Source organism: Gymnoscopelus braueri, assembly GCF_963280865.1.
Source record: "Gymnoscopelus braueri genome assembly, chromosome: 20".
In the NCBI taxonomy this organism is placed as follows: domain Eukaryota; kingdom Metazoa; phylum Chordata; class Actinopteri; order Myctophiformes; family Myctophidae; genus Gymnoscopelus; species Gymnoscopelus braueri.
Window position 1 is genome coordinate 11,276,033 of NC_137622.1, and position 27,414 is coordinate 11,303,446.

Here is a 27,414-nt window from a genome sequence, read left to right on the forward strand (position 1 = left end):
CTGAGGGCTTTCCCCATTTTTTAACCTCCTTTTTTGTGGGTCAGGAGAATCTCTGATCAGTCAAGATCAGATAAATTAACCACAAGCTATTGTTTGAGCTGGAACCCTGTGCACTACACATGGCAGTCTGTAGACAACATGATTCTTTGTCATCCGCTGTGATTACACGTCCATTAAAACCATTTATTTTCCCTTTACCCATCTTCCACCAAGTGTATCATCATCATAGGATGTGGATACAGCCTCTCATCCATTGCTTCCTATCAAAATAACAGTCTGCCGGTGTGAATAATGGTGACGTGGAGATGAACGGGTGGAAGTTGTTGTTGTTGTTGTGGTTCAGCCATGTGTTACTCAGTGGGTAGTGGCTGACGTGGGCAGAGCCTTCCAGCAGGTGAACATCCATAAGGCTGCAGGCCTGACAGCATCGTTGGCCCTGTCCTCAGAGAATGCACGGACCAGCTGGTGGGTGTGTTTGCTGATTTGACCTCTCTCTCCCAGGCTGTTTGTGCAAGCTCCAAGATATCCACCATTGTGCGTGTCCCCAAGCACCCCAAGGTTAACATGTCTGAACGACTGGGAACACCTGTCGCCCTCGCCTCAATTGACAGTGAATGCTTTGAGAGGTTGGTGAGGGACTTCATTTGTTCCATGTTACCTGCCTCGCAATTTGCATATCGTCAAAATATATTACTGAGGATGCAACTGCCACGGCTCTTCATACAGCCCCATTTTCCACTTGGAGGAGAGTAAACTGCTGTGCACCAGACCATGTGCGGCTGGATACTGGACTTTCTGTCGGGCCGTTGCCAGGTAGTGAGAATGGGCAGCAGAACCAAACTGACCCTCAACATGGGAGTCCCTCAGGGCTGCATGCTGAGCCAGCTCCTCTACTCCCTGTACACACTCGGCTGTGTGGCCATGCACAGCTCCAACATCAAGTACGTTGACGGTGATGTGCCTGATCGTCAACGACAACTTTACAGCCTTCAGGGCTCACTGACAGTGGTGTCATGAGAACAACCTTGCTTGCCCTCAAGGTTAAGATGACCAAAGAGCTGATCGTAGACTACAGGAATGAAAGAAGAGAGAATGCCCCTACCAACAGTATTACAGTTGAGAGGTTCAGTGACTCCAAGTTCCTACATATCTCAGAACTTGAAGGCATCACATGGGCCAGGAGCAGTTGAAGAAATTCAGCATGAGCCCCCACATCCTCAGGAGCGTTCTACAGCAGCACAATTAAGAGCATCCCTATGATCTGTATCACCGCCTGGTATGGGAACTCCGCCCCCTTCGATCGTAGAGAGCTACAGCCAGTGGTGCAGATGGCCCAGCACATTGTCAGAGGTGAGCTACTGAGCTTCTCTCCCTCCAGGACATAATTATATGGCAAGTGGTGTGTAGCCACTACCTCAGCCACGATCTGCTCACACTGTCTGACGCAGCTAATAGTATCCCTTTTAAATTGGACTAAACCATAAGGACAAAAAAAAAATGTCTTATGTATATTTGATATTTGTTTTTGATATTTATGTTTGCATTGTTATTTAAAATGTAACTGTAATTCAGACACAGTGAATTTAGAAGAAAGAGCCGCAGTGGACAAGACGAAAAGGTATATTGTTTTATTTTGGTTCAAATCTTGGACAAAACAAGTACAACATGTTCAATAATGCTGACAAACTTCGGTGAGCGGGAGGTGCTTGAGCTTAGGGTGGCTGTGAAGGAAGTGGGAGGAGCCTGAAGGCTGAGGTCTGATCTGAGTGGTTACTGAGTCATGTCAATCAACAAGACAGGAGACTGGCCTCTAGATAAATGGTGTAAAATAGTGAAAACAGATGGCAGCCACTGTCACCATTTCTTAAGGTGACAGTGGTAGAAAACATGTTGACTCTGCACATTTTTTAAATAATTATGTTTTATCACCTAACACAGCTGGGTGATAATTAAAAAAAAGAAAAAAGAAAACACATACAAAACAAAACAAAAACACAAAAAAGAAAACGTTTTATCACCAGGCTGTATTGCGCGATAAAAACAGTGAAGCGAAGAAAGTTCTTCAGCATAGAATCCATTAGAAAGGTATAGCTTTTAAAAGTGTAGCATATTGACCACAGAACAATGTTGTCAGACAGATATACAGTAAAACATAATCTCAACCATGAGCAGTTTAGAACGGGATCTTAAGAAATAGGGACGACAGCAGAGGGACAGGTTAAAAACACTGCTAGTTATCAGTGAATCGCTTAAACACAGCGAGTTATCAGTGAATCACTGAAGACTGTAAGTTATCAGTGAATCACTTAAGACTAATCACTTAAGACTGTGAGTTATCAGTGAATCTTTTAAGAATGCTGGTTATCAGTGAATCATTTAAGACTACTAGTTATAAGTGAATCAGTACTGGCAGGCTTCCAGTCCTATACTGTGTTGTGTAATCTCTGTATGTTCTTTACAACTCATAAATGACCATCTGACAGAGAAATATGACTTTTCATTGGACAAATACGTAGGAGAAACCAGCAGAGATGCAACATCCGATGACTGGTGATAATGGGTGAACTGCTTTGACCTCTTTGGATTTGTACACTGGTTTACATCTTCTGTCATCTCTTTTTGATGTCTGTGTTTCTCTCCATCTCTCTCTCTCTCTCTCTCTCTCTCTCTCTCTCTCTCTCTCTCTCTCTGAAAGCCCAGGGATGTTCTAGAAGGCGTAGGGGCCAACGTAGATGGAGAGCCTGAGGGCGGAGCTTGTCTGGTAGCTGCTCAGCAGGGGGTTGATGGACACCATCTCCAGATCCAGTGTGTACTCTGTAGGTCCTGTCACAGCACGGGCCAAAACCAGCATCGCACTGATGTTGTTGATTTGCTGTCAGGAGGTGAGACGACAGGAGGGTTATTATTTATTTATTCATTCATTTATTTATTCATATTTCTACATATGAAAAGCTAGTTATGTTTGTTGTCACTACTACTATTTACACCAGTACGTAGTGTATCGACATGAAGTAGGAGCTACCATTTACTCAAATGTACAGTGTTTAGGCTTTCACCCCAACTGCTTCTGTTCCCTTCCAAAATCGTAGTTATCATCACATCATTCGCTCACCCTGATGTAGAAATCTCCGCTGTCGTCTCCAGAGCGGATGCGGAAGGTGTTGTAGGCCCCTGGGGACACGCTGGTGGCCTGGATCTGGAAGATGTCTGAGGGGACGGAGCGCTCGGAGGTGATGCTCATGTAGCGATGGACGATGGAGAAAGGCAGGTCTCGACAGTCAGGCTTGTTCACAGGACACACACAGCGGCTAGACACATGCGGAGGAGAAGAGAGTTTTAGACAAGTTGCAGATCAAATGCATTATGATTTTAGTAAAACCTATTTTTACATATCAACTTCAGTATATAGGATATATAGGATATTTTTATTGAATAAGCTGCAGAGTCCTATACTGTTATAGGACCCGTCCCTCCAGCTCTCTGATAAACAGAAAATACCAGAAAATATCCTTTGCTTTATTGAGTAAACGTCTATTTTTGACACCTTTTTGCCATACAATAAGAGTGAATGGACTCACTGCTTCTGGAAGCAACAGATAAAGATGATCGATAATCAGTGTTGTGCATGAGCTAGTAGATATGCTATTTTCACATTTTTTGAAAACTTCTGACAATTTTTGACAATTTAATTCATAATTCGTACTTTTGAATATGAGTATTTACTTGAGTATACTTTGTCCACCACTGGACGCAACAGATACGATAATATCAATGTAGACTTACAGTGTGCCCAAGTGGGTATACAACCCAAGATTCTACCAAAGTTCAACATGGCTATAAATATATTGTTCGGGTTGAAACTATTCCACATGAAAGCAAAGTCAAAATCACCTTTTGTTTTTAGATTCAACCTCAATATAGTTGAAACACCCTTTTGTAGGAACACTGGATCAATAAATAACCACTTTTATCCTAAATACCTGATAAATAAAGGTCAACGTAGCCTGTATTAAAGATGAGCCTTCAGTGATTAGTACATTCCAGTAGTTCATAATTCAGCCAACAGGGGGTGCAGTGTGATTTAAAGGGGAAGTAGAACTGTCCTAAAAGCTAAACTAAAATGATATTTGAACAGTAGCCATTTTCCCATCTGTTTTTCTAAAACACATTTATACTACAAAAGCAGCTTTGAAGTATTAACAACTCCCCACACCTGCTACCAATCAACACTTGTTTCACCATCCTAATAGTTTTCTAATTGTACTGGAACACGTTCAACAGAGAAGGTCATGAAGTTGGACAGATATATGGAAAAAGTAATGGGAGTAATCTAGCGATGCGAGCCACGCTCCATACAGGGACCATTATATTTTGAGATGAGGGCCAGCACATATTTTTGTAATGGCTTAAAGGTGTTTGAGTGTGTGTATGTTTGGGGGACTGGGGGTTGGGAGGGTGGACAGAGGGGAAAAACAGAAAGCATGGCTATGTTCAGACTGGAAGCCCAAATCCGATGTTAGGCCTATCCAAATTGGTTTTATCAAGTCAGAACGGCAAATAAAAAAACACATGGAAATCAGATTTGAACCACTTAGGTGGTTTGAAATGCAATACAAATCTGATTTCTAAAGAAGACGAAAATAGCTGATCTACAAGCCCACAACGCTCTGCAGTCTGAACAAAGCCCAAGTAGGTTACACACGTTCTAATGACTCACTTATCAGACACTTGCACATATGGCTCCTGACAGCGGTTGGTTTCCACACACTGATAGCGTCCATGGATATTCACACAGTTCTGAGACTCTGTGCACTGATGCTCTCCTGTCTCACACTCGTTTATATCTGGAAAAGGAGGGGAGAGAATGGAGGGGAGGTGAGGTGAGGTGAGGTGAGAGGACTCAAACAACAATATAGACATGTGCTGTAAACGTGTAGCATGGTTCATGGCTGTTTTAAGTTAAGAGGGTGCGAGCATGACTCAAGGTTCTGACAAGTAATTACTTTACCAGGTGCACGGCTTGGAATAATTCATTTCGAAACAGAAGAATCGCCAGCACTCGCATAATAGAGTCATGGTTGTTTAAGTCCAGACTGAATACGTTGTTCTTACCTTGGCACAGTCTGGTGCCCAACAGTTGATATCCCTCCGGACACACACAGGAAAACCTCCCTGGTTCGTTCACACACTGGTACTGGCAGAGATAACTGGAATAGCTGCACTCGTCTATGTCTGTGGAGACATGGGAGAACCCAGCATTACTCACAAACACAGCATTACACACGCGCGCACACATGCACGCGCCCCACACGCACGCACGCACACACACACACATGATGGCACACACCCAAATGCACTAATGTGCCTGCACTACCAAAGGCACAGTAAAATCCTCAATGTTAATTTATCTCTGAGGTTGTGAAATGGACCCAAGTAAGAGAGGGGGGTCCCATTTGGGTATATTCCATTTGAAGCAGTAATGGAAAAACGTTTATCACATCATGTTTTTACTACTATTACCTCCAGTGTACATAATATAAACAAGTGCATTAATTCATATTTATTTACCTATAGCACAGCCTCTATATTGTCTGTCTGTCTGTCTGTCTGTCTGTCTGTCTGTCTGTCTGTCTGTTTATAATTTTCCCCCCAATTCTTTTTTAATCCTTTTTCCTTTAGCCCAAGTCCCTTGTCACTGCTGACCCCTACTGGTTGGTTTGTTATGGAGGGTGTAGACGAGCATGTATCTCCTCCGATACACGAGTTGCCAGACGCTTCTTTTCACCTGACAGTGAGGAGTTTCATTGGGAGGAAGAAACGCATGTGGAGGGACACGCTACTCCTCTCAGTTCAGCCCCTACTGAACAAGCACCATTGCCAACCTGTAGCAGTCACTCGTACAGCAAAAATCATTCTGATTCTGAAGAAAATATTTCTTGATTCCGGTAGATTACATTCTATTTTATGTTTACATTGTAGTCATTTAGCAGATGTGCTTGAATTACAAACAACTAATATTAATTAAAGAAGTCTAAGGTCACATCCATAGAGCTCAGAAAATGTTCCAGCCATCTATGGAGGATCAGATCATGAGAACCTGGCAGACAACTAAAGAAAAAATATGAATGTTTGTGTTTGTTACTATGGCAACTATTGAATATGCAGCGTGATGCTAGTCTGAGAACACAGAGTCACATTTCTACTTTAATGTGGAGCTATATTTGTCTTTTTTTTGCCATTATAAAGTATTGTTTTGTTGTTTTTTTGACAGTGATGGATTATTACATTTATGGAACCAAGTTAAAAAAGAAAAAGCACCAGCGGCGTCCTTAAAGTTGGCAGATGCAGTATAGTCATAAAGTCCTACCATTGCAGGCGAAGCCATCTGGGCCCAGCTCATAGCCCTGGTCACATCGACAGAGGAAGGTGCCATATGTGTTGTAACAACGCTGAGAACAGGGCGCTCCCATCTCACATTCATTCACATCTGAAAGATGGAGGGGAATTCGTGTGGGGTGATGAAGGCTGCACATAACCACATTTATTCTCCTTAACAACTCAGCAGTAAGTACATACTACGTACCAATTATCATCAGATTTTTATATTGTAATATTTACCCATTAGATGTACAGTATATTTGTATATTTCTTACATTGCTTTGTATATATTGTGTTGTATTTGTGTGAACCATGCCTGTATAAAGTTTTTACAAAAAACAAAACTAATATAAAACACAAGAGAAACCAAGAAAATCACCACATTTCCTTGGATGTGGAAAGATGATTCATATTTTAATTATTTTCCAAGTACACAAGGTGTGCTTTATGTTATTCTGTTCAACAGCAGGATTGTGTAACTCACCGATGCAGGAGCGGTTATTTCCTGCCAGCTGGAAGCCGGGCTCACACTGGCAGGAGAAGGAACCGGGAACATTGACACAGCGATGCTGACAGTACCGATACCTGCACTCATCAATGTCTTTGAGAGAGACAAAAGACAGAGACACACAAAGAGCCAGACAGAGACACGGCACAAAGTTAGCATCGTCCTTTCATTAGTTTCGTGACTAAGTTCCATCTGGCATTTCATAGTGATGCATCTTTCATAGACACCATGAGTCAGCCATACCAGTGGATCATACCAGTGTCACTACATGCCATTGTCCACTGTCAACATTTTCTCACAGAGTTTATGTAAACCTCAAACCTTTTACCCCAAATTGCATTATTTTTTTGATATCATGATGGTTTACGTTTTGTCCAAATTCAGTAAATGTTACAGAATGTACCTGTAAGGTTTTCGTCATCCGCTAAAACAAAGCATTTTCAAGCTAAAATTTTAGTTCTAGATGCAGCACTTGTAAGGAACTATTTCTCAAATCCAGCTCAACAGAGCAATAAAGTAATTTTAGATCAAATAAATGGCATAGTGGTTTTCAAAAGAGTGAATGACCTATACCTGGCAACTTTAACGTTTTGTAGTGTTTTTCCACACTGCTTCAACATGATTGGCAGTGAATGACATTTAGAAATGTACAATCTTGTTGAAGATAAAGTCCATCCCTGTTATTGGTGAAAAGTCTAAATTAAACTGGTCCTTTAAGTCAGTGCTTGTCAAAGTGGGATCCGGGGACGGGGACCCCTCGCGGTCCTTGAGGAGGTTCCAGGGGGTCCCCAGCTAAATTATTAGTTAAGAGTTAACATAGCATCAAAACCAATTTAACATTGAACAACACAAATCTTGTATGGGATCCCTGGCACAAAACATTTTCAGATGGGGGGTCTGTGGCCAAATACATATTCATTTGGGGGTCCTTGACATGAAAGGTTTGAGAACCACGGCTTTAAGTAGAGGGCAGATGAAGGAGATGAACATACCGATGCACTCGGTGCCAACCTTGCGGTAACCGACGGGACACTGGCAGGTGAAGGCTCCGGGCGTGTTGATGCACTGCTGGCTGGGCTGACAGTCGTGGTCATCTCGTTCACACTCGTCCACATCTGTGCGACACCGCGGCCACAACACACCACAGACAGATTGCAATTAGCGCGACAGAATTCAGCGTCATCATAACCACGACCAGAGCACTAAGCGCTACATGCCCTTTGATTTGCGGTCGGCAGCTGAGAATGTCCCATAATGTTGAGTCATTCTCGCTGTGTCACGCGTTCCAAATCAACACCTCCCAGCACAAGTAGCTCTTCTCAGTGCCAGACCAGCTGATAAAGCACAGCAGCGTGTGAAATCTCTGAATTCCAACAGTGTGTCTGTCTGCAGACGCACATATACACCCACACAGCTCACACCAGCAGCCGGCCCACAGGCCAAACACCTGCTGTGGCCACCTGTCCCTTAAAATCTATGCTCTTCTGCAATACATAACACACGCACGCACGCACGCACGCACGCACGCACGCACGCACGCACGCACGCACGCACGCACGCACACACACACACACACACACACACACACACACACACACACACACACACACACACACACACACACACACACACACACACACACACACACACACACACACACACACACACACACACACACACACACACACACACACACACACACACACACACACACACACACACACACACACACACACACACACACACACACACACACACACACACACACACACACACACAGCCCACTCATCCTGTGGCCACCTGTTCACCTCCAGCCCCCAACTCTCCTCCCCCACTCCATCCCTCACCTCTAACAGACACCCACCCAGTGGCGGAAAGTAACAATTACTGCAATATTTAAGTACTGTACTAAGTACATTTGTGAGGTACTGTTACTGTACTTTTATTTTTATAAACTACTCTACTACATCTCTTTTTTACTCCACAACAATTATTTGACAGACACTTAAGCCATATATACATCTATATACTTTGTAGTGCAACAAATAGCAAAAACACATCCCATCGCGACTTGTTGTGAGCTTGCAGATAGTTTTCACTATAAGAAAAATGTCATAATAATAATTGATATGTTTAGAATGTATTGGAAAATGTTAGCCTTTAATGACATGCCCAAAATTTTGGATGCCAGGGTTAATGTGGTTAAGTGTAAATTTGGCCTAAACAGACTCCTCTACTTCTACACCTGACAGATACTGTACCCACCCACACAGCTGTCTCCCTGGGGTTCGTAGCCCACAGGACAAGGGTTGAAGGGCTCGTGGACGGCGGTCGGGGTGCTGGGAGACTCTGGAGCAGGGATGACGGAGGCAGAACGTGGGAGGCACAGGTAACCTCCATAGTGGTTGAAACATTTCATCTCCCCTTTGCAGGCGTCTGCGATGGTCTCACACTCATTTATGTCTGACAGAAAAGACAGGAAAGTAGCCATTATTGTCTGCCATTATTAAAACATTTTTTTTTTAGGTGTTAGGGTCGTGCAACGAGGTTGAAATTAGGTAAGCTATTGTTGTACAGTAAGTAAGTTATTATTTTACTTTTAAATATAACAAGACTGAGGGTCTGAAAGCTCCAATAGCAGCCCCTAGAGGCTCTGTTGCTACTTACACCCAACAGGACCAAAGTGGTTTGAACCGACCAACATTGGCATAGAAAAAAGAAAAGAAAAAACTTAAGAATTATTAATCATGGCAGAATTTGGTGGTTGGGGGGGGGGGTGGGTCATATATTGTATCATTACTGAAGGAAGCATTAGATGAAAGGTCATGGGGTCCCTCAAATTATTAGGGTTCATCCACCACGTGCACTCAGCAAGTTTCATGGCAATCATCTGCCTATTTCAATTTTTGATATATCTTGTATGCAAGTGGAAATACTGGCCTAAGGGAAGCCAGGAAAGGCTGTGGGGTCACCAAAATCATTAGGGGCCATCGCCTAATGAAGGTAAACAGCTAATTTCATGATAATCCAGTGATAGTTTTTGAGATACTGTGTGTATTGTTTGGGACCAAATTGTTGTACTGGCAGACGGCCTTGAGCCATGCGGCATGCCTTAGAGCCATGCCGCTTGTTGGACTAAATGTATGTCTGCATTTGTCTGTGTGCATGAAGGGGAAATGATTAAATGGGGTGTTCTGCGCACCTTTACAATGCTGAGTGTGAGAATCCCATTGATACCCATCTGTACATTCCTACACAGAGAGAGAGAAAGAGAGAGAGAGAGAGAGAGAGATTCATTTAGAAAGAGTGTTATAGTTACATATCGTCGCTGTCGGGTAGACACCTTGTATGTCCAAACCGTTACTTTTTTATTATTATAAATAAATTAAAAAAAATCAAAATAGTGAAAATAGCCGATCTATAAGCTCACATCGCGTCTCGTTGTGAGCTTGTAGATCTGCTATTTTCACAACTTTTGTACAACACTCTTGTTTGAAGCAAGGTGTTAATGTAGGCTACAATAAAAAAAAATTAAAAGGTGAAATATGGAGATACGTATTCAAAATGCATAAACTTTATACATTTGGTGTACGGTTGGAAATGCTCTTACGGACAATAGCGTAGAATAAAGAACGGAGTTGTCAGAACAGTAATGAATTACCCAGGTAGAAAGATTCTAAACCCCCCCAAAAAATAGCTCCCACCAAATAAAAAACAGAGACAGATGTGGACGTGAAACTATCTGCTACCACCGCAATAAAATATTACCATGGCAACATGTCCAGAACAAGAACATAAGAGAAGATAAGGGAGCAGAGGTTCAGATTTGGAGAGAGGCCTGGAAAACAGTGATACCGGCTAACAGAGAGGATGCAGAGAAAAGAGAGACAGATTGAGAGAGAGACCTTCATCCATCCTTACCGTGTAAGTGTCACTTTCAGTGGGCGGCTGTGAAATAACACTGTGGAGAAGCACGGACACGCACGCGCACACACACAAGACTGACACACTAATGCCCTGCATGCTCAGGCACTGGCTGGCGGGAGAAGGTGCAGGTAAACACACAAACACACACTGTCAAGCGCACACTCACACACACACACACACACACACAAACAGGCACACAAACACACAGACAACCGGCCCGGCACAGGTAATGGATGGGGATGAGAGAAGGAGGTTGGCTTCACAGTGGAATACCTGAGAGAGAGGGAGAGAGACAGAGGGAGAGAGAGAGAGAGGTAGGCGTTAGAAGTTTGGGGACAAACACAAGTGCTCTTCAGGGTTTGTGTGTGTGTGTGTGTGTGTGTGTGTGTGTGTGTGTGTGTGTGTGTGTGTGTGTGTGTGTGTGTGTGTGTGTGTGTGTGTGTGTGTGTGTGTGTGTGTGTGTGTGTGTGTGTGTGTGTGAGTGTGTGTGCGCGCACGCGTGCGTGTCTGCCTGTGTTGTTCCTTTAATTGAAGTGGATAAATCAACTCTTCAGTTCAGTCAGAACACATACAGTAGCTATTTGTCAGCTAAAACAACTTCTCCCTTAATGCAAGCAAAAATGAACGCATGAATTGTCCCTGCAGGTGAAAATGTAAATATAATGACGTACTCTATATCCTTCAGCTGAAAATAACAGAGTCAACAGCACAGAAATACTTTCATGTTAGCTGGTCGCACACAACCACCTCTGTGTCCGCAGTCTGGCACGCTGCAGCTCTCTGGAATGAAAGCAGTGGTGGAAAGTAACTAAGTACATTTACTCAAGTACTGTACTTAAGTACATTTTTGAGGTATCTGTACTTTACTTGAACATTTAACAAGCTTTTAAGATACAACAATTGTTAGGGATTAATCCTGCGATTTCCAACCTTTTTGGCTTTTGACAAAAAGCAGTGCAGTCGGGGTCACATTTCAGATGTCTGAGTTGGTGACAGCTCAGATTTTCTCTCTCCAAACAAACTGTCATTTCAATAAATGTTTAAATTATTAAATTATCGATTTTCTCACTAACGATTCCAAAAAGCTGAAAACAGATTTGTGTATCAGAACTTTGTTTAATCATCTCACAACGCCTGACTCTTTGAAGGAGCCCGCCCCCTAAGTTGGGAACCAACCTAGGGGGCGAACCAAACCAAACAAGCTCCACATTCAGCAGCTCAACAGCACCATGCTGCTTACAGGCTGACGTTCCAGTATTCATAATATAATGTCATATATAATAAATAATATATCAGTCAGAGTACTTTAACTTTTAATACAAATTTCTATATGTATGTACTTTTAATTAAATGGTTAGTAGCTTTACATAGTTGTATTGGTACTTTTACTTAAGTAAGAAGGATCTGAGTACTTCTTACAAGTCTCTCAAGTGTTGCTGGAAGCTGACTCTGGAGGCTGCTTGTACTGTGTCACAGCCTGTTGCAGCGCACACGTCTTGGGCAATTATCTGCCTACTTTACAGCACACCGACTCGGTGTCAACAGTGCCGACACTTCAACATCTTAGAACAAACCCCTATTGTTTTCATTTGTCCTCGTGGAAGGGAATCTCCTTTTTGGAGGCTGCTATTGTGTTTCTGGGTAACACAGCATTTGTCTTAGTCATGCTGTGTTATTTAGTAGAGTATGGGGGAGGCATTATGGTCTTTGAGCAGTAACACGCTCTGGGCTCCGCTCCCAGTGTGCCTGTACTCATGTCTGCAGACATCTTTCATAATCTTCCTGGAAAGAGATCACGACTGTTTAAGCAGAGCCTGGATGTAGACAAATGTTCTACCCCAGCCTCTCCAACCAGCCCCCCCACCCCCACAACTGCAGAAAACAGGCCAAATGAAACAATAATAAAACATTCTCTTAACAGCCGTTGTTTGCAGAGCCAGTCAGCTCCAGTCAAAATATATGAAAACGAAACGTATAATCATTGTCTGGCTGACGTGTCTACGTGCGTATGCACACACACACACACACACACACACACACACACACACACACACACACACACACACACACACACACACACACACACACACACACACACACACACACACACACACACACACACACACACACACACACACACACACACACACACACACACACACACACAGGCCACATTGAGCGGATTGCATATTGTTGTTACCTCGATGCTCGAGACAAACACAAAACCACAGAGCGATGTTTGCAGACAAACATTTGACATCTGACATCACGCAACCACTTCATGATCTCTGTGTTGGGAAAGGCAGAAAAACACATCCTCACCCCAACAGCGCTGATGGTAACTCATCCCCCTGCCTGGCAGTCAGATATACGTATAGCCACAATACGCTGCTACTCCAGTGTCCGAACTGGCACTGTGGTCAACTTACAGCCGGCAAAAATGTGACCCAAAACCACCCGAAAACAAACTGACCGCCAGTCCAGGGTCCAGTCACTGTCTGGGCCCTGACCGCTGCGAGAGGGGAGACATGGGAGCTGCCCTGCCTGTGCACGAATCCAAGTGTCGGTGGACCTCTGGAATTCCCGTGGCGAGGATGTGGGCTGCAGGGTCCAGCTGGGATGCCCTGCCGTGGCATCCGTTCCCAGCGTGTCAAGTTTTCTGGGGATCCCCCACCCGGGGTTCACCCGGGAGGACAGTTGGTGCCAAACCAACCCTTTGCCGGTCACCCAACCTCTCATCTCACTGCGTGGCGTAGGTCAACGCCCAGAGGGCTGCAGCAGTGCAGAAGTTCAACCAGTGTCCTTTTAGTGACCACTGAGGCAGAGAATATTATTGGACTACTGGATTGTAGTTCTTCCTCAACACTGGGCAGTGTTCTCTTCAACGCTTTCTTCCAAGACTTTTGGTGTTACTGCATCAGCTATCATACCTCAACATTATTATTTCATATTGTTTATAACACGTTTGGTGGATCATTGTTCACAGCCTCTCAGTAGCATCTGCAACAGAAAAGGCTTACCTCCGCTTAAGTTCACGGTCAGCCGAATTTAACGAGCAAAATATCTGCAGGCTCATAAAGGTCACCTCTTGGGGACCAGGAAAAACAGTCAAGAAGACCACACACACACACACGCACACACACACACGTTAATAAAAATACACACACAGAGAGAGCAGGCTAAAAGACAGGTCATGTGTTGTAGTGTATATATTGCTCTGTTCTGCTTGGCGGTGCGTGGAGCATCTCTTCAGCGCGGTTCTACAACACGTGGCCCCCACGCAGGCTGCAAACCCAAGGCCAGAAGCCTTTCATCTCAGTCAGCATTGCTACCGCTGTGGGATAAATATGTATTTTTATATTATATTCAGTGATGGATAGGCGCCTACGGGAGAAATTGCTCCCAAAACCACACTGTAACATAATGGCTCCCTTCAGAGCTGTTTTTCTCCTGCTCTGTGCTTTGTCTCGCTGGCAGTGGCAGAAAATGCACTGATATATTGGTATATATGACACGTAGGATCTGGCAAAGGATGATGGACTGGGGTCAGCAGGGAGGGCTTGTTCTGAGACACGACTCTCCTCGCCGTCCCTCTCTGACCCCTACTGAATCACGCCAGAAGGACCTGTCAAAGGCTATAGCAGCACTTTAAAGTATATGTAGTACATGAATTGACGCCTTGCTGTGGATTGTCGCAAGGCAGTGTTACCTACAGTATGTTGTGTATGTTTCTGTCGGTGAGAGTGGGATCGCACGCGTAGCTTAGCATGATGGCACCTGCTCCTCCTGTTTGATGTGGCCACATGGCTCGCTCGCTCAGTCAGACAGATAAGTGCCTTAGCTCAGTGATTCTCAAACTGGGGTCCTAAGACCCCCCTGGGGTCTGTGAAACATTCTTGAAATTGTATTTTCAATTTGCATATTTTGAATGTGGCACTTCTTTACTAGCCAAATTACTAGCACCTGATAAATACTTAAGCCTACACACACAGCGACTCAATAACCGAGTGGTTATGGCATGTATCACGTGGGGCTCAAATGCCTGACAGCGAGTCCCCGGTTCGGACCATTGCCGGACCATTGCTGCATGTCACTCCCTCTACTCTCTCTAATAAAGGCTTAAAAAAAGCCTACACACACTCCAGTGCTACAGATGTTAGTGGGCCATCAGGCCTTTGGTGTTAATTCCAGCCTGGTTCAATTGAAACAAAACATCTAAACTTCACATGATTGGGTGTTTATTGACCCCTTGTGACACCAACCAACCAATCAAGTTTCAATGTGACAGAGATAACGAGATAACTGCTACCACAATTTGTGTTGGACAGCATTTCATGCAAAGGGGGTCCACAGAAAATAAGATTCTTTGCTAAAAGCATGGTCCATGGTCCGCGGGAGGTATGAGTAAACTCTGATTGTGACACAGATGTCAGTTGTTGTGAAACCTTATATGCTGTAGCTGGGGAGGTAATTTTGCAATACACAATAACACACACCTACTCATTCTTACTCACCGTGTCCCCCCCTCACTGCCTTACTCACACCGAAACACATGACACAACTAAAACACACACACACACACACATAGACCAGAGCAGAGGAGAGCAGAGCAGTGGAGCTGTGTGACGTGTAAGGCCTCCAGTACCGTGAGTGAAAAGTGAATGAAAGACTCCTCTTCCTCTCCTGGTTGGTGACAGTCACTCGCCAAAATAATTCATTCACCCACCCTTTGATTTCCACAAACATTCTCCCCCCGTTCTTACATATAGCAGAAAAATATGTCAAATGATCGATTGCACACGCGCGCGCACACACACACACAAACACACACACACAAACTCACAGACAAGCCTCTGTCCTCAGGTTCCAGTCTTCTGTCCTGCTTCTGTCCAACGAGGTCTGTTGCGTCCTCTCTCTGCGTGTTGCGTCGGGTCCCTGGTGTGTCGGGAGAGTGTTCCTGCTGCCTCTGTGACCCTGAGAGAGAAAGAGAGAGAGAGAGAAGAGAGACCGACAGCTGGAGAAGCTGAACGCATGTGAGGGAGGGAGAGAAAGAGAGAGAGAGAAAAAGACAGAAGGAAAAAGAGAGAGGGAGGAGAAGAGGGACAGCCCATTCCTTACCCCCCCTCTGGCCCCCTGCGCTGCCATCTTTCTACTCTCCACCCCCCCAAACCCCTACGCCACCCCCCGCCTCTCTCTCTCTCTGACCCCCCAGGATGCAAATTCCTGGTCTGCGGCCCAAATTCCAAAATTCCAAATCTGTCCAAATCGCAGGCAGAACAACAACTCACACAGATTCACACACACTCCACCACCCCCCCCGGAATCGCCCACCCCCAAACCCCGGCTGCCCCCGTCCTCCTTGCCCACTGGTCACACAACACACCTGTTTTCATTTAAAATGCCCCCCCCTCGAGAGCCCTGAGCCCTCCCTCACCCCCTGCTGCCTTTCTCCATTTACCCCCCATCTATCTATTCCTGACCCCCCTCGATCGTTCTGTCTTTTTAGTGTGTGCACGCGTGTGTGTGTGTGTGTGTGTGTGTGTGTGTGTGTGTGTGTGTGTGTGTGTGTGTGTGTGTGTGTGTGTGTGTGTGTGTGTGTGTGTGTTTTTTTCCTGTACAGGGCACTAAAGGCTGTTAACTCTGCCTCTCTCTCTCGTTCAATCTGACATGAGTGGATATTTATAACTGGGGAGAGAAGTGAGTGGAATGTGGATAAAAATGAGAGGAATAGGGAAGGAAGGCAGAGACCGACAGACAGACAGACAGACAATACACAGACATGACCAAATGTATTCCTTCTTTTCATGAAATGCGTATAAAGTTGAAGGTTGTTTTTGGATCAAATGCAGGCAGGAGACCAGGAGCTGCTATCATGACTTCATACATTCTGCTTTTACTGCACTCGTACTGTACATGCCAAATGTATTAACACACATTACAGCACCTAGTACCATTTACAGTAGTACTTCATATCACGCTCTCCGGTTTCTCATGACAGGAGAAAAGTAGATTAAAGTGTTTTTGTCCTATAAGCCCACATATTTCCAAGCATACTTTTTAACTCTCCAAATAACTTCCCACACCATAAATCCAATTGAAGAGTTTCATTCCCACGAGACTGCCCCAGTTGAAAAAAGTGACTTCACATAACAGCCCATCTATTGACTATCAATGTTATTAGGCATTAACCTTTGCCAAATAGCAGCTTTTCAGGGCACACATTGCCTCAGTACAGATGAGATTGACACTGTATGATATGCTTAACACTTTTCATCATGAAGCCTGTATTCATTTTCTTGTAATTGGGGGTCTTGTGTGTCTTTTAAAATATAGAGCGATGAACATCAGGGAGCAATCTTTTTTTCCAAACTGGATAGTACAGCAGTAGGGAATGTTACTCTTCAATTAGCCCCAAACTGTTTGCGTGTATTGTGGTTTAGCTGGTGTAGGAGATGACAGCTGTCATTACAGGAGGGAACTCTTGTTAAAAATCGCACACTCAGTCACTCAACAACCCCCCGGCTTGACAAATTGTGCCCCTTGTGTTGGTCCCCTTTCCACCCGGGCCACACACAGACACCCCACACATTACTAATTACCGTAGGACTCCACTCAAAACAAGTTCAACAAGTTCTACAGGAAACCCAGTAGGATTGTATTATATGAACATTTTAAGTTATATATTACAAACTCTGGTTTATCTTTCAAAGGTCCATCCTCTGCCGCAGAACAAAAACTAACCTCCCCCTTTGAACTTCTTATTTCTTTGCATCAGTACTTGTATCAGCCAATTTAGATGGGTGCTAGTTTTGTTATCCAGATGTATATTTCTTACTTGTTCACATATACTATGTATTGTTAGTAATTGTAGATACCGTAAATGTATGCTGTTTTCTTGTTCGCAGATGGTAAGCATGTTATTTAGGCTGCTTGTACACAGAGTCTACCAAACTATAGATGTAAAAGCACCCTTAAGGCTCCTTTCGACTACAAGAACTAAGTAAACCATGCCATGCCGTGTAACGTATTTCATAGGTACGCTACGGCTGGATTTCAGATAAAGTTGTCAGAACCTAATTTGGGCCCTGCTCAGGAGGTAGTAATAACGATAAGAGTTCTGGGAACCCATGTGAGGTGATGTTGCTCTGAATTGGTAAAAAACATCTTAGGTAGATCTGCAGGTAGATCTGTTCTTTTTTTTTTTTTTGAAAATGTATATATATATTTTTTAATGATGTACCTCCCCCTTCAGAGGTGGTTCTGGTTATAATGGAAATGTAAACAAAAGAAAACAATCGCAGAAATTCACGGGTTCTGGAAAGTTTGAGGTTATGGCAAGTTCTGGGTTTGTGGGTAACCCTTCGTAGTCGAAAAAGGCCATTTGATAACATGTTGTTTAGACAGATGCTAGGTTGGATGTTCACTTGGTATCCTAGTTACCTTTGAATCACCCATTGTTTTTCTTTGCACTTTATTTACTTGACCACCTACCCTGTCGTTTGTTTAGTGTCCATGCCATTTACAGTACCCCGATCTTGCACTTTGTAATTCACTCTGGATAAGAACGTTTCCTAAACGCCTAAATTGTTTAAATAGTAACTTATTGTCAGCTATGTTATATACAGTATAGTGTATGAAATGGATAGTTTTGAGGCACAGACACCATATACAGTATGTGTGTATGTCATACAGTAGTATGTATACACTCTCCAAGAAAATTGTCTTGCTTATATAAAAGATCTGTAAGGAACTGGACCCCTTTCATTTTCTAACCTGGGACTCTAGGTTGATCAGTTCATATAACCAGTACTTAACTAACAGTTGTTGAGTTGATGAACTGAATTGCTCTCAGTGTTGAAGTTGGGCCGAAGGGGTTGCTGAGTAAATCTCCTGCCCTCTTCAGTTGTGTTGTATAATTTAATCTCGGTTCCAACATAAAAAAAAAGAAAGAAGCAAATGTACAAGCACCGTAACAAAGATTTATACTGTAAATAGGTTCATTTTTATTTACAAACTAATATACAGAATACAGACACTGTGGGGTAGTGAGACAATAATGGAGGAGGATGCAGAAAGAACAAATATAAAGCAGAGAGTTGGGAAATCCAAGAGGAGAGGAGCAGAGAGGAGAAACTTCTCAGTCGTGGTACATTTTCAAGACACAGCTTTTGACAACACCCATGTATCTGTCCCATATAATCTGATGTCTGAGAGAGAGAGAGAGAGAGAGAGAGAGAGAGAGAGAGATGATGAGAGAAAGAAAGAGGTGGAGAAAGAGATGGAGTGATGGAGAGAGATGGAGAAAGGGATAGAGAGCGGGGGTGGAAAAAGAGAGGGAAAGGGGTGTAGATAAAGAGCGGCAGAGAGGGGGTAAAGAGACAGAGATGGAAAGAGGGAAAAAAAGAGAGAGAGGGGGAGAGACATGAGAGAGGGAGAGAGAGAGAGAGATGTTAATAAATGCATCAAAACAACTGACAAAAGCAGGAGATGAAAATGTCTTATGATGAAGCCGTGGTGACGTTCATAAAAATGAAGCAATCTGCTCATTGGTCATAATGGGGGGTGTGTTGTGTGATGAATATGTCTTTGTTGAGAGTGTAGTGGTGCAGGGTTGTGTAAACCGTTAAGTACATTCCAGAGTGGCCCAGCAAGAAACAAGGTAACTTCAGTGTAGCAAATCAAACGAGAGATAGGGTGACACCCACTGGCCAAAGAGGCACATTATTGTCAGCTGGCATTAGCGAAAACCTGTCCTTATGGAAGGTCTGGGGTGGGCAATAGATATAACCTATTGTGAGCATTTTATTATTATTATTATTATTATTATTATTATTATTATTATTATAGGTGAAGATTTTTAAACATTTTCAAAAGTTAAAAAAGAAAAAACCCAGCAGATCTAAAAGCTTGCACCGTGTCATCACCTTGCAATACATTGTGGGCTTGTAGATCGGCTGTTTTAGCTATTTTTCAAAATAAGGCTTAAGTAGGTAAGAGTTATGGACAAAATGCTGACATTCTAGTGTATACTGTACTGTACATCAGCATATTGTCACATTTCCTCTGTGCAATACAACATTATACTTGCATTAAAATGTCATACGTTTACGATCCATCTCTGCATTCATATGTCATATCTTCATGATACGTCCCTGCATTAAAATGTCATATGTTTACGATTTCGCTGCATGTATCAGTATAAGTGAGTGACAAATTTTCTTTACCTTTGATAACTGGAAGCTCTTTAAACAGGCATGTGCCGTGTATAAAACTTAACATGGTTTATGCCCGCCTCCTATGGGGGAATTTATAAAACGGAAGCCCGACAGGGGCACCGGCACAAGGGCCGCCACCAGAGGGGATTGTGAGGTGCAGTTCAGATGCACAACCTTTGCGCAAAATTCATTTTCAGTTCAAGGAAGTGCTATTTGGAACAATCTACCCACTAACACAAGAGAGTGTCCATCCTTTAACATCTTTTAAGGTCCAACAATTTTTTTTTTTTAAATAGGCTAAAATGTAGGTTTTTCTAGTATTCTTGGGTGTCCTTGTATTTTAGGTCAAAACTAGGCCTTTTTTACTGTTGTTTTTCTCTGTTTTGTACCCTTTTGTAATGTTTATATGCGCTTTTGTTTGGGGACTACGGATGGAAATTAGCACTCTTGATAAATCCGGTGTATTTACACTACATTTTGTATGTAATGTTCATTAATATCCGCTGTCCCATTCAAATAAACGTATAAATAAAATACAATATCTCCACGGCGTCCACGCCCTACCTTATCTGAGCATTTCACCGTCTCATAAGTGGATACATTACTTTTTTAGCACAGAGGGCTTATCTCTGAGAACTTACTTGAATGTGTCGAGTATGTGTGCAGAGTTGGTGTAGTGAGTAAGGTACAGTTTCATGTCTGCGCCTGTCCATTTGTCCGAACGGCAAGGCTCAATAAACTGTGAGAGAGAGAGAGAGAGAGAGAGAGAGAGAGAGAGAGAGAGAGAGAGAGAGAGAGAGAGAGAGAGAGAGAGAGAGAGAGAGAGAGAGAGAGAGAGAGAGAGAGAGAGAGAGAGAGAGAGAGAGAGAGAGAGAGAGAGAGAGAGAGAGAGAGACACAGGGGAAGGGAGACATTACATCACACTGTCTCATGGGTGGCATTAAAGTCAGCAGACCTTGCTACCATGTGGGGTGGAGGTCGCGTGGGCAGCTGAATGGTTGCTCTTGTTTGGGGGACCAGGGTTTTAAAAACAGACAGATGTACCTTTTCCACCAGGTCAATGAAGAAATCTCGGACATCCTTTGTGTTTGTTAACTTGGCAGCAATGTTGACGAGACCTCTGGAAAGATTCTGAGAGGACAATACAGCATTTGTAGCAAATGTAATCATTAGAATGATGTTAGAGAAAAAACCTAAATGTCTGTATTCAGTGCCATAATATTTACTTGTAGTAGTGAATGACAATTCATGACAATTTTCTGGATTATCTATCTTTGTTCAGACTGCAGGCAAATTCAATTTGTTTCTCAAATCTTTAGGACTGACTATGTTGTTTGCAAGAGATCGGATTTGAACATTGTGAGGTTGTTGATCAGCTATTTTTGGAGAGCAACATCAGACGACAAACCATAAATCAGGCTTCAGTTTGAACATAGGCCAAAAGGTTGCGATGTTTCTCACCTTAAGTTTGCCTCCATCTCAGTAAAAGCTTTAGTCTTTCCTCTAAGAGCTGTACAGACCAGACTGAACAGACAGGACATAATTTATTAGACACATAATCCAAAGCAACAATTATAATATAAACTTTCAACTGTGGCTCAAAGTATTTTTTGCAATTTGCTATAGAATTTAAAAAAAGAGGTGAATATTACAAAAGAGAACACTGCACCTTGCATGCTCAATATAACTTATGTCTTGAGCTTATGTCACCTTTTGTGCTGATCCAGTAGGTCCTTGTCTGTTATTAAGATTTTCAGCTCTTTCAGGTCATGTAAGAACTCCTTGTCCAGATCAACGTCCATGTCTTCTACCATGTTATCTGTCAAGAAAAACTCCAGTCAAACACTTAATGGGTTCAAATTCTGTGCAATATTCTCTAAATGCAACCATCCATATTCACTGCAACATTGTAGATACATTCTGTAGATGCAGTCATCCGATGTTAGATCTGTACATTCTAGTTGCTATATTTGTGTTTGTTCTGATTTACTGTGTGAAGAACCAAGACAGCGGCCAACCAAGCCAATATCTTTGTATTTTCAAACATACTGATTTCAGATTTAACCAACTTGACAAGTTGACTAACTAATTCTTCTTTACAGCACTGGTCTGGAGGACTGAGCTTCAGTTTATGAGGCTTTTAAAACAGGGGTGCCCTCCAACCCTCGCAAATCCTCATTAGAGACCCATTTGTTCAGGGACTGGCAAAACAACCATTTATAGTTTTAACAGAGCAGAATGTTATATTGCTGTCTGGAGGTGAGCTGGTGAAATGGAGAACATATGTTGTTCAGAAATAGACTTATACTCAATAAAAGATTTGACCTGGCATAAGAGTGTGAAATGAAGACCAAAAGCTCTGCTTTTAACTACAGTAGTATACATGCTGGGTAGCACAGAACACATTGGTTTCATTTGCCTTCAGTGGACTTTGATATCCCTTAATACTAGCAAGACCTCATACTTATTCATGGCAATCCCAAAATTAACTTGCCTCACCTACAATAGGACAGAAATACACTTTACTGGAGACCAACTAAAACTTTGCAGGAGCCTCCGTCTGCCCTCAAAGCCACATACAGATACAGTACAATGCTCTAAAAGGAGCTTCATAAAAAGTTTACAACAATCAATCATCATTTATTGGGGAATTCTACCCTCTTTCTCTGTGTTGTAAAGGAGCAGCAGGTGGCCACAGTGTGGCAGAGAGGTCTCACCAACAGCTCCCACGGTCCAGTTGTTGATTAGCTGTCCTGCACAGAAGGCAAAGTCCTGAAAGGTGAGGTACTGGAGCTTTCTTTTCCCCGTCTCAAAGCGATTGTTGGCAAAGAACACAATGGCAGCATAGTCCCTGAAATAACATGATAAACTTAATATTGCACTTTTAAAACAATTGTTACAAAGTCTGTTATGAAATTTTGTTTATGCAAAATATTATTTATATAGAATCTGCAAGCAAAAAATAAAAACATCATCGTGCATCAACAAACCAGGGGAATTTGATTAAATACATTTGAGCAAAGAGGTTCTGTAGTTCTCAACTCTGGTTTGATGACCCAGACTAGTGTGAGCTTTGTAATTAATTACTTTCACCGGCTAACCCAGGTCTAAATCATTCCCTGTTTAAACCGATAGAATGACAACCAGCAGTAGTCTCCTTCCCCAGGAGCCAAGTGACCACAAGCCCCAGTCTAGCTATGGCTCAAATAACCAGAGTACAGTAAGTCCTACAGTGGACATTACCTGGCCAGTTTGTCAGAAAGCAGAAAGTGATGACGGATGTTCTCCACCAGGGGTCCCTTCAGTTCCTCCACAACTTTAAACACACGCTTGAAGTTGTCAAACTGAAATAACAATGACTAGAGTTTACAATGATGACAGATGACATGTAAAGTATGGTTACTTGTGATATTTAAAAAAAAACACACAATTTTTAAACCACAATAGACAGATCTGATAAAAACTAAAATAAAAACTAAAACAAACCTATATAAAAAGTAAACTTATGTAAACTTCTAAATTGATACGACCAGTTAACATTTAGAATTACAGATTGGTCAATCATGGCATTCAACGGTCTGTTATTTCTCAATAATAAAATTGTCCAATCCGGTGTGCCGTCTGCTTCCAATAATTGAACTGACATTGTCAACCAGTGCACTGTAGGTGTCCTATCCGACACCTCGGTCAAAATGTCTCTATGGGAGAGTAGAGAGCTTACCTACAGCCACTGCAGATGTGCTAGATGTCCTACTCTACCATACAGATTGGTTAAAATAATGCGGGTATTTGTCACTATACATTTGCAAATACATTACATTTGTCTTCTGCATTTAACCCATTCAATCCCGGAACGCATCTGTGTCACTTTAGATTTCTTTTGCTATTCAAAAATAGCCACACGATATGCACATTAGCTTTCACATGAGTAATGTGTTGCACATTAGCTTTGACCGGAGTAGTGTGTTGCACTATTTTTTTTAAATCATGAACATTTGTGTAAATCTTTAAATATATATTCTACAAATGTCTTCTAAATCCTAACAGTTTTTAAAAAAAACATATGTTGCTATATCAGTGGTTCTCCAACTTTTCCATATAAAGGACCCCCAATGATATGTATTTGGCCACGGACCCCAATCTCAAAATATGTTGTTCCAGGGACCCCCAGAAACACAGATCGGAGTTAAAAATGTTCGCTTTAAAACATATATATATATTCAAAGATTTGCACAAATTGATAAGATTTTTTAAAAATAGCACATCTACAAGCTCCGAGTGCACGCTATGAGCTTGTAGATCTGCTATTTTTGAATAGCCAAAGAAATTTAAAATGACACAGATGCGTTCCCCGTCTTAAAGGGTTAATATATCCTATTAGGAGCAGTGGGGAAGTGTCATTAATATGGCGCCTGGGGAGCAGTTAAGAGTCTTGCTCAGGGACACTTCGACACATAGACTCAGACTGTAGCTTGAAATCAATGGTTGGTGTCAAATTATATATTTTGCTAGTATCTAGCCGTATAACAAGCAGGATGATGTATAGTGAGAAAATACCCCCCCTTTAGGGTGAAGCAGGACTAACGTGAAGCTGTCATGGTTTATTTTAGAATAATGGCCGCCTCGCACCGCTTACACCGCTTACACAATGACCGCCTCACTGTGCATCATCTCTTACATAATGACCACCTCACTGTGCATTACCTCTTAGATAAATACACCCTCACTGTACATTACATATTTCCAGGTTTTACCTGACGCCTGCAACTCTTCAGCGTTATGCCCGTCTTCGCGCTGACATCATCCAAGTCTTTCTTGGTTCCTTTGGAGAGTTTTTTCCCCAGAACCTCACGGACAAACACATCATCAAATGCATAGTACCTATACAAAAAAAAAGAACAAATCACGACAGGGAGAGTTTAGGGTGTGTATAATGTACAAATTACATTATGAGCGAATGGGAGAAAAATTACAAATCACACATTACGGTACTTGTAATGTTGTGTCTTGTACTTTCATATTGTTGTGTACTGTTTTGTAATACTGTATGTTTAGCGCATTTACTGTCATCACCATCAAAGACCAACAAATATAACATAACATGGGGAACAAATTAAGTTTATGTTTAATGAGCAGTATCCACACACACACACACACACACACACACACACACACACACACACACACACACACACACACACACACACACACACACACACACACACACACACACACACACACACACACACACACACACACACACACACACACACACACACCTCTCTATGAGCATGGCTTGTCGATGGGGCGGTATCTGGAACAGGAGTTGGTTGGCCAGTTTGGTGGGGCTGTACAGGAGACGCTCACACATCTGGAAGGTTCTGTACTGGTCCATGGTGTCACTCAGCAGAACGTCTGCACTCGCCTCCCAGCCATCCAACACCCCACCCTCCATACGCACCTTCACCGCATCGTTCACTGAGACGAAACACACACTTTACACATAGTCACTGACAGAGTCTGACCTCTCATTACTGTAGAGCCCATAATCAATTTGGACATGCCTTATGGTGCTTTTCCACTGCATGGGGATACAGGAAGAGTGGACACCTGGCTATCTTTTCCAAAATGTAAAAAAATTAAGAATTTGGATAATGGTCTTAAGTAAAGTATACATGACTTGAACATGCACGGTACATCATTATCAGACCTAAATTCACTCTTCTTGTTACTCTGCATGGTACCGGCTCTCTCGACTTAACTCGCTACTAGCTTTTGGTACCACATACTTTGGTTTACTTTCCATTGCAGGTAGCCTTTAATTAAACTGGTCTTCATAGCGTCAACTCCAACTACACCACTCTGCATAGGAGAGCGCTAAAAGGGTAACCCGAAAACCATATCTATTTCACCTGTAGACTGTAAGACTGTAGAGTCCAACAAAAACAGGTTCTGGTAACCTTTTAGGTGAGAAATAGGCCAAACGGTTAGTGTCAACACACTTCAGTCAGACGTATTTCCCCCGGAAACGATCTTTTACAGATTTACTTACTTTTTACGTCTAAACTTCGGTTTAGACACTCAACCGGCTAGGTCTTGCCCAGCGTGTGAAGTTGTGTAACCTTGCAAAGTGGATGTTTTTTTGTTATGTTTACTTAACCACTTAACCCCTATACTTCATGTGATGAATAGCAAAAATAGCTGATTACCTCACAACTGTTATGAGCTTTTCGCAATTTTTTAACTTATATATATACATATATATACCGTATATGTATTTGATTGGGCCTGTAGGCCTAATTACATGCCCAAAGTGTGCCAGGGTGTATGTGTAAGTGTTAATTGGTATAGATACAGTACACACAAAAAACTGGGGGAGGATCTTTTTTGGGACTAGAGGACCCACTGAGAAAGTATGCAGTGATCAGAGAAAGCATTATCATCCATGTTCAGTTCATATACCTGTGTAACCATCCAACCACAGCCGATACACTTCTTCATCCATGATGGTGGTGTTACCCACGAATACATCAAGCTCCACCGCCATCTATGAAGGAAGTAAATCATATTCATACTAGTTCTATAGTTGAAACAAACATCAGCGATATAATAACACTCAGGTAGACTAGACTACACTAGCCATTTGCTAGCATAGAAATCCAGTGGTGGAATGTAACTAAGTTTAAGTACATGTACTCAAGTACTGTACAAGTGCAAATTTGAGGGATTTTTTATTACCTGGATTATTTTCAATTTTCAGTACTTTTACTTCTACTCCACTGCATCTCAGAGACAAATATTGTACTTTTTACTCCACTACAATTATTTGGTAACTGGTTACTTTATAGATTTTTATTATTATTACAAAACATACATTAACCACTTAAGCCTTTTATACATTTCGGCCATAACAGAGTATTTCTACATTGCAGTATTGATACTTTTACTTAAGTAAAAAAAAATCTGAGTATCCACTACTGCTGCTAAACAATAATGATCAGGGACGATTTCTCACCGTGTTGTTGTCAGTGCTCAGTGTTCCAGATATAATACAGGTCTAAAATACAAAACCGAACTTTCACTTTATATTTCAGCTGAGTTGACTACATTATTCCCATGGCCAAGCTGCTAGCTTACCTTGGTTAGCCTCTAAATAGCCAATAGTCAACTGTAAATAAATGAAAAGGACAACCAAAGCGTTAGCTAAGATTAAACTGTAGGGCGACAAATAGAATAGAAGATTGTCACCTTTTAGACGCGTTTAACAATAACACACCATTACTGAGTAATAATGACTTTCTAATGAATGACTGTCTTAATGTCAACAACAGCATCAGTGTTGCCAGGTTTTGCGAGAGAAACAAGCAACCAGGTCTAGGAAAATAA

General features: G+C 42.4%; 2 protein-coding genes across 3 annotated transcripts; both read right to left on the minus strand.

The window, feature by feature from the left end:
* Positions 1-1,618: 1,618 nt before the first annotated feature.
* Positions 1,619-15,841, minus strand: efemp2a (EGF containing fibulin extracellular matrix protein 2a). 2 transcript variants are annotated; one of them, XM_080415350.1, is made up of 11 exons: positions 15,657-15,841; positions 10,808-11,086; positions 10,089-10,137; positions 9,152-9,349; positions 7,879-8,001; positions 6,863-6,979; positions 6,368-6,487; positions 5,113-5,232; positions 4,718-4,844; positions 3,113-3,308; positions 1,619-2,872 (listed from the first exon to the last, which is right to left on the minus strand). In XM_080415350.1, the coding sequence occupies exons 2-11, from the start codon at positions 10,907-10,909 to the stop codon at positions 2,708-2,710; spliced, it is 1,317 nt and encodes a 438-aa protein (XP_080271476.1). In that variant the 5' UTR covers positions 10,910-11,086; positions 15,657-15,841; the 3' UTR covers positions 1,619-2,707. The 2 variants fall into 2 exon arrangements, with proteins under 2 accessions (XP_080271476.1, XP_080271477.1); XM_080415351.1 differs by lacking the exon at positions 15,657-15,841 and adding an exon at positions 13,136-13,258.
* Positions 15,842-18,798: 2,957 nt separating this feature from the next.
* On the minus strand, positions 18,799-26,575 carry fibpa (fibroblast growth factor (acidic) intracellular binding protein a; the record flags this gene model as incomplete). The annotated part of the gene is given in 11 exon segments (XM_080415358.1): positions 18,799-19,020; positions 20,670-20,767; positions 21,073-21,159; positions 21,490-21,494; positions 21,497-21,552; positions 21,739-21,847; positions 22,746-22,879; positions 23,272-23,372; positions 24,783-24,909; positions 25,308-25,506; positions 26,491-26,575. Coding segments are annotated over 11 exon segments (1,071 nt in total). The 3' UTR covers positions 18,799-18,950.
* Between the last annotated feature and the right edge of the window lie 839 nt (positions 26,576-27,414).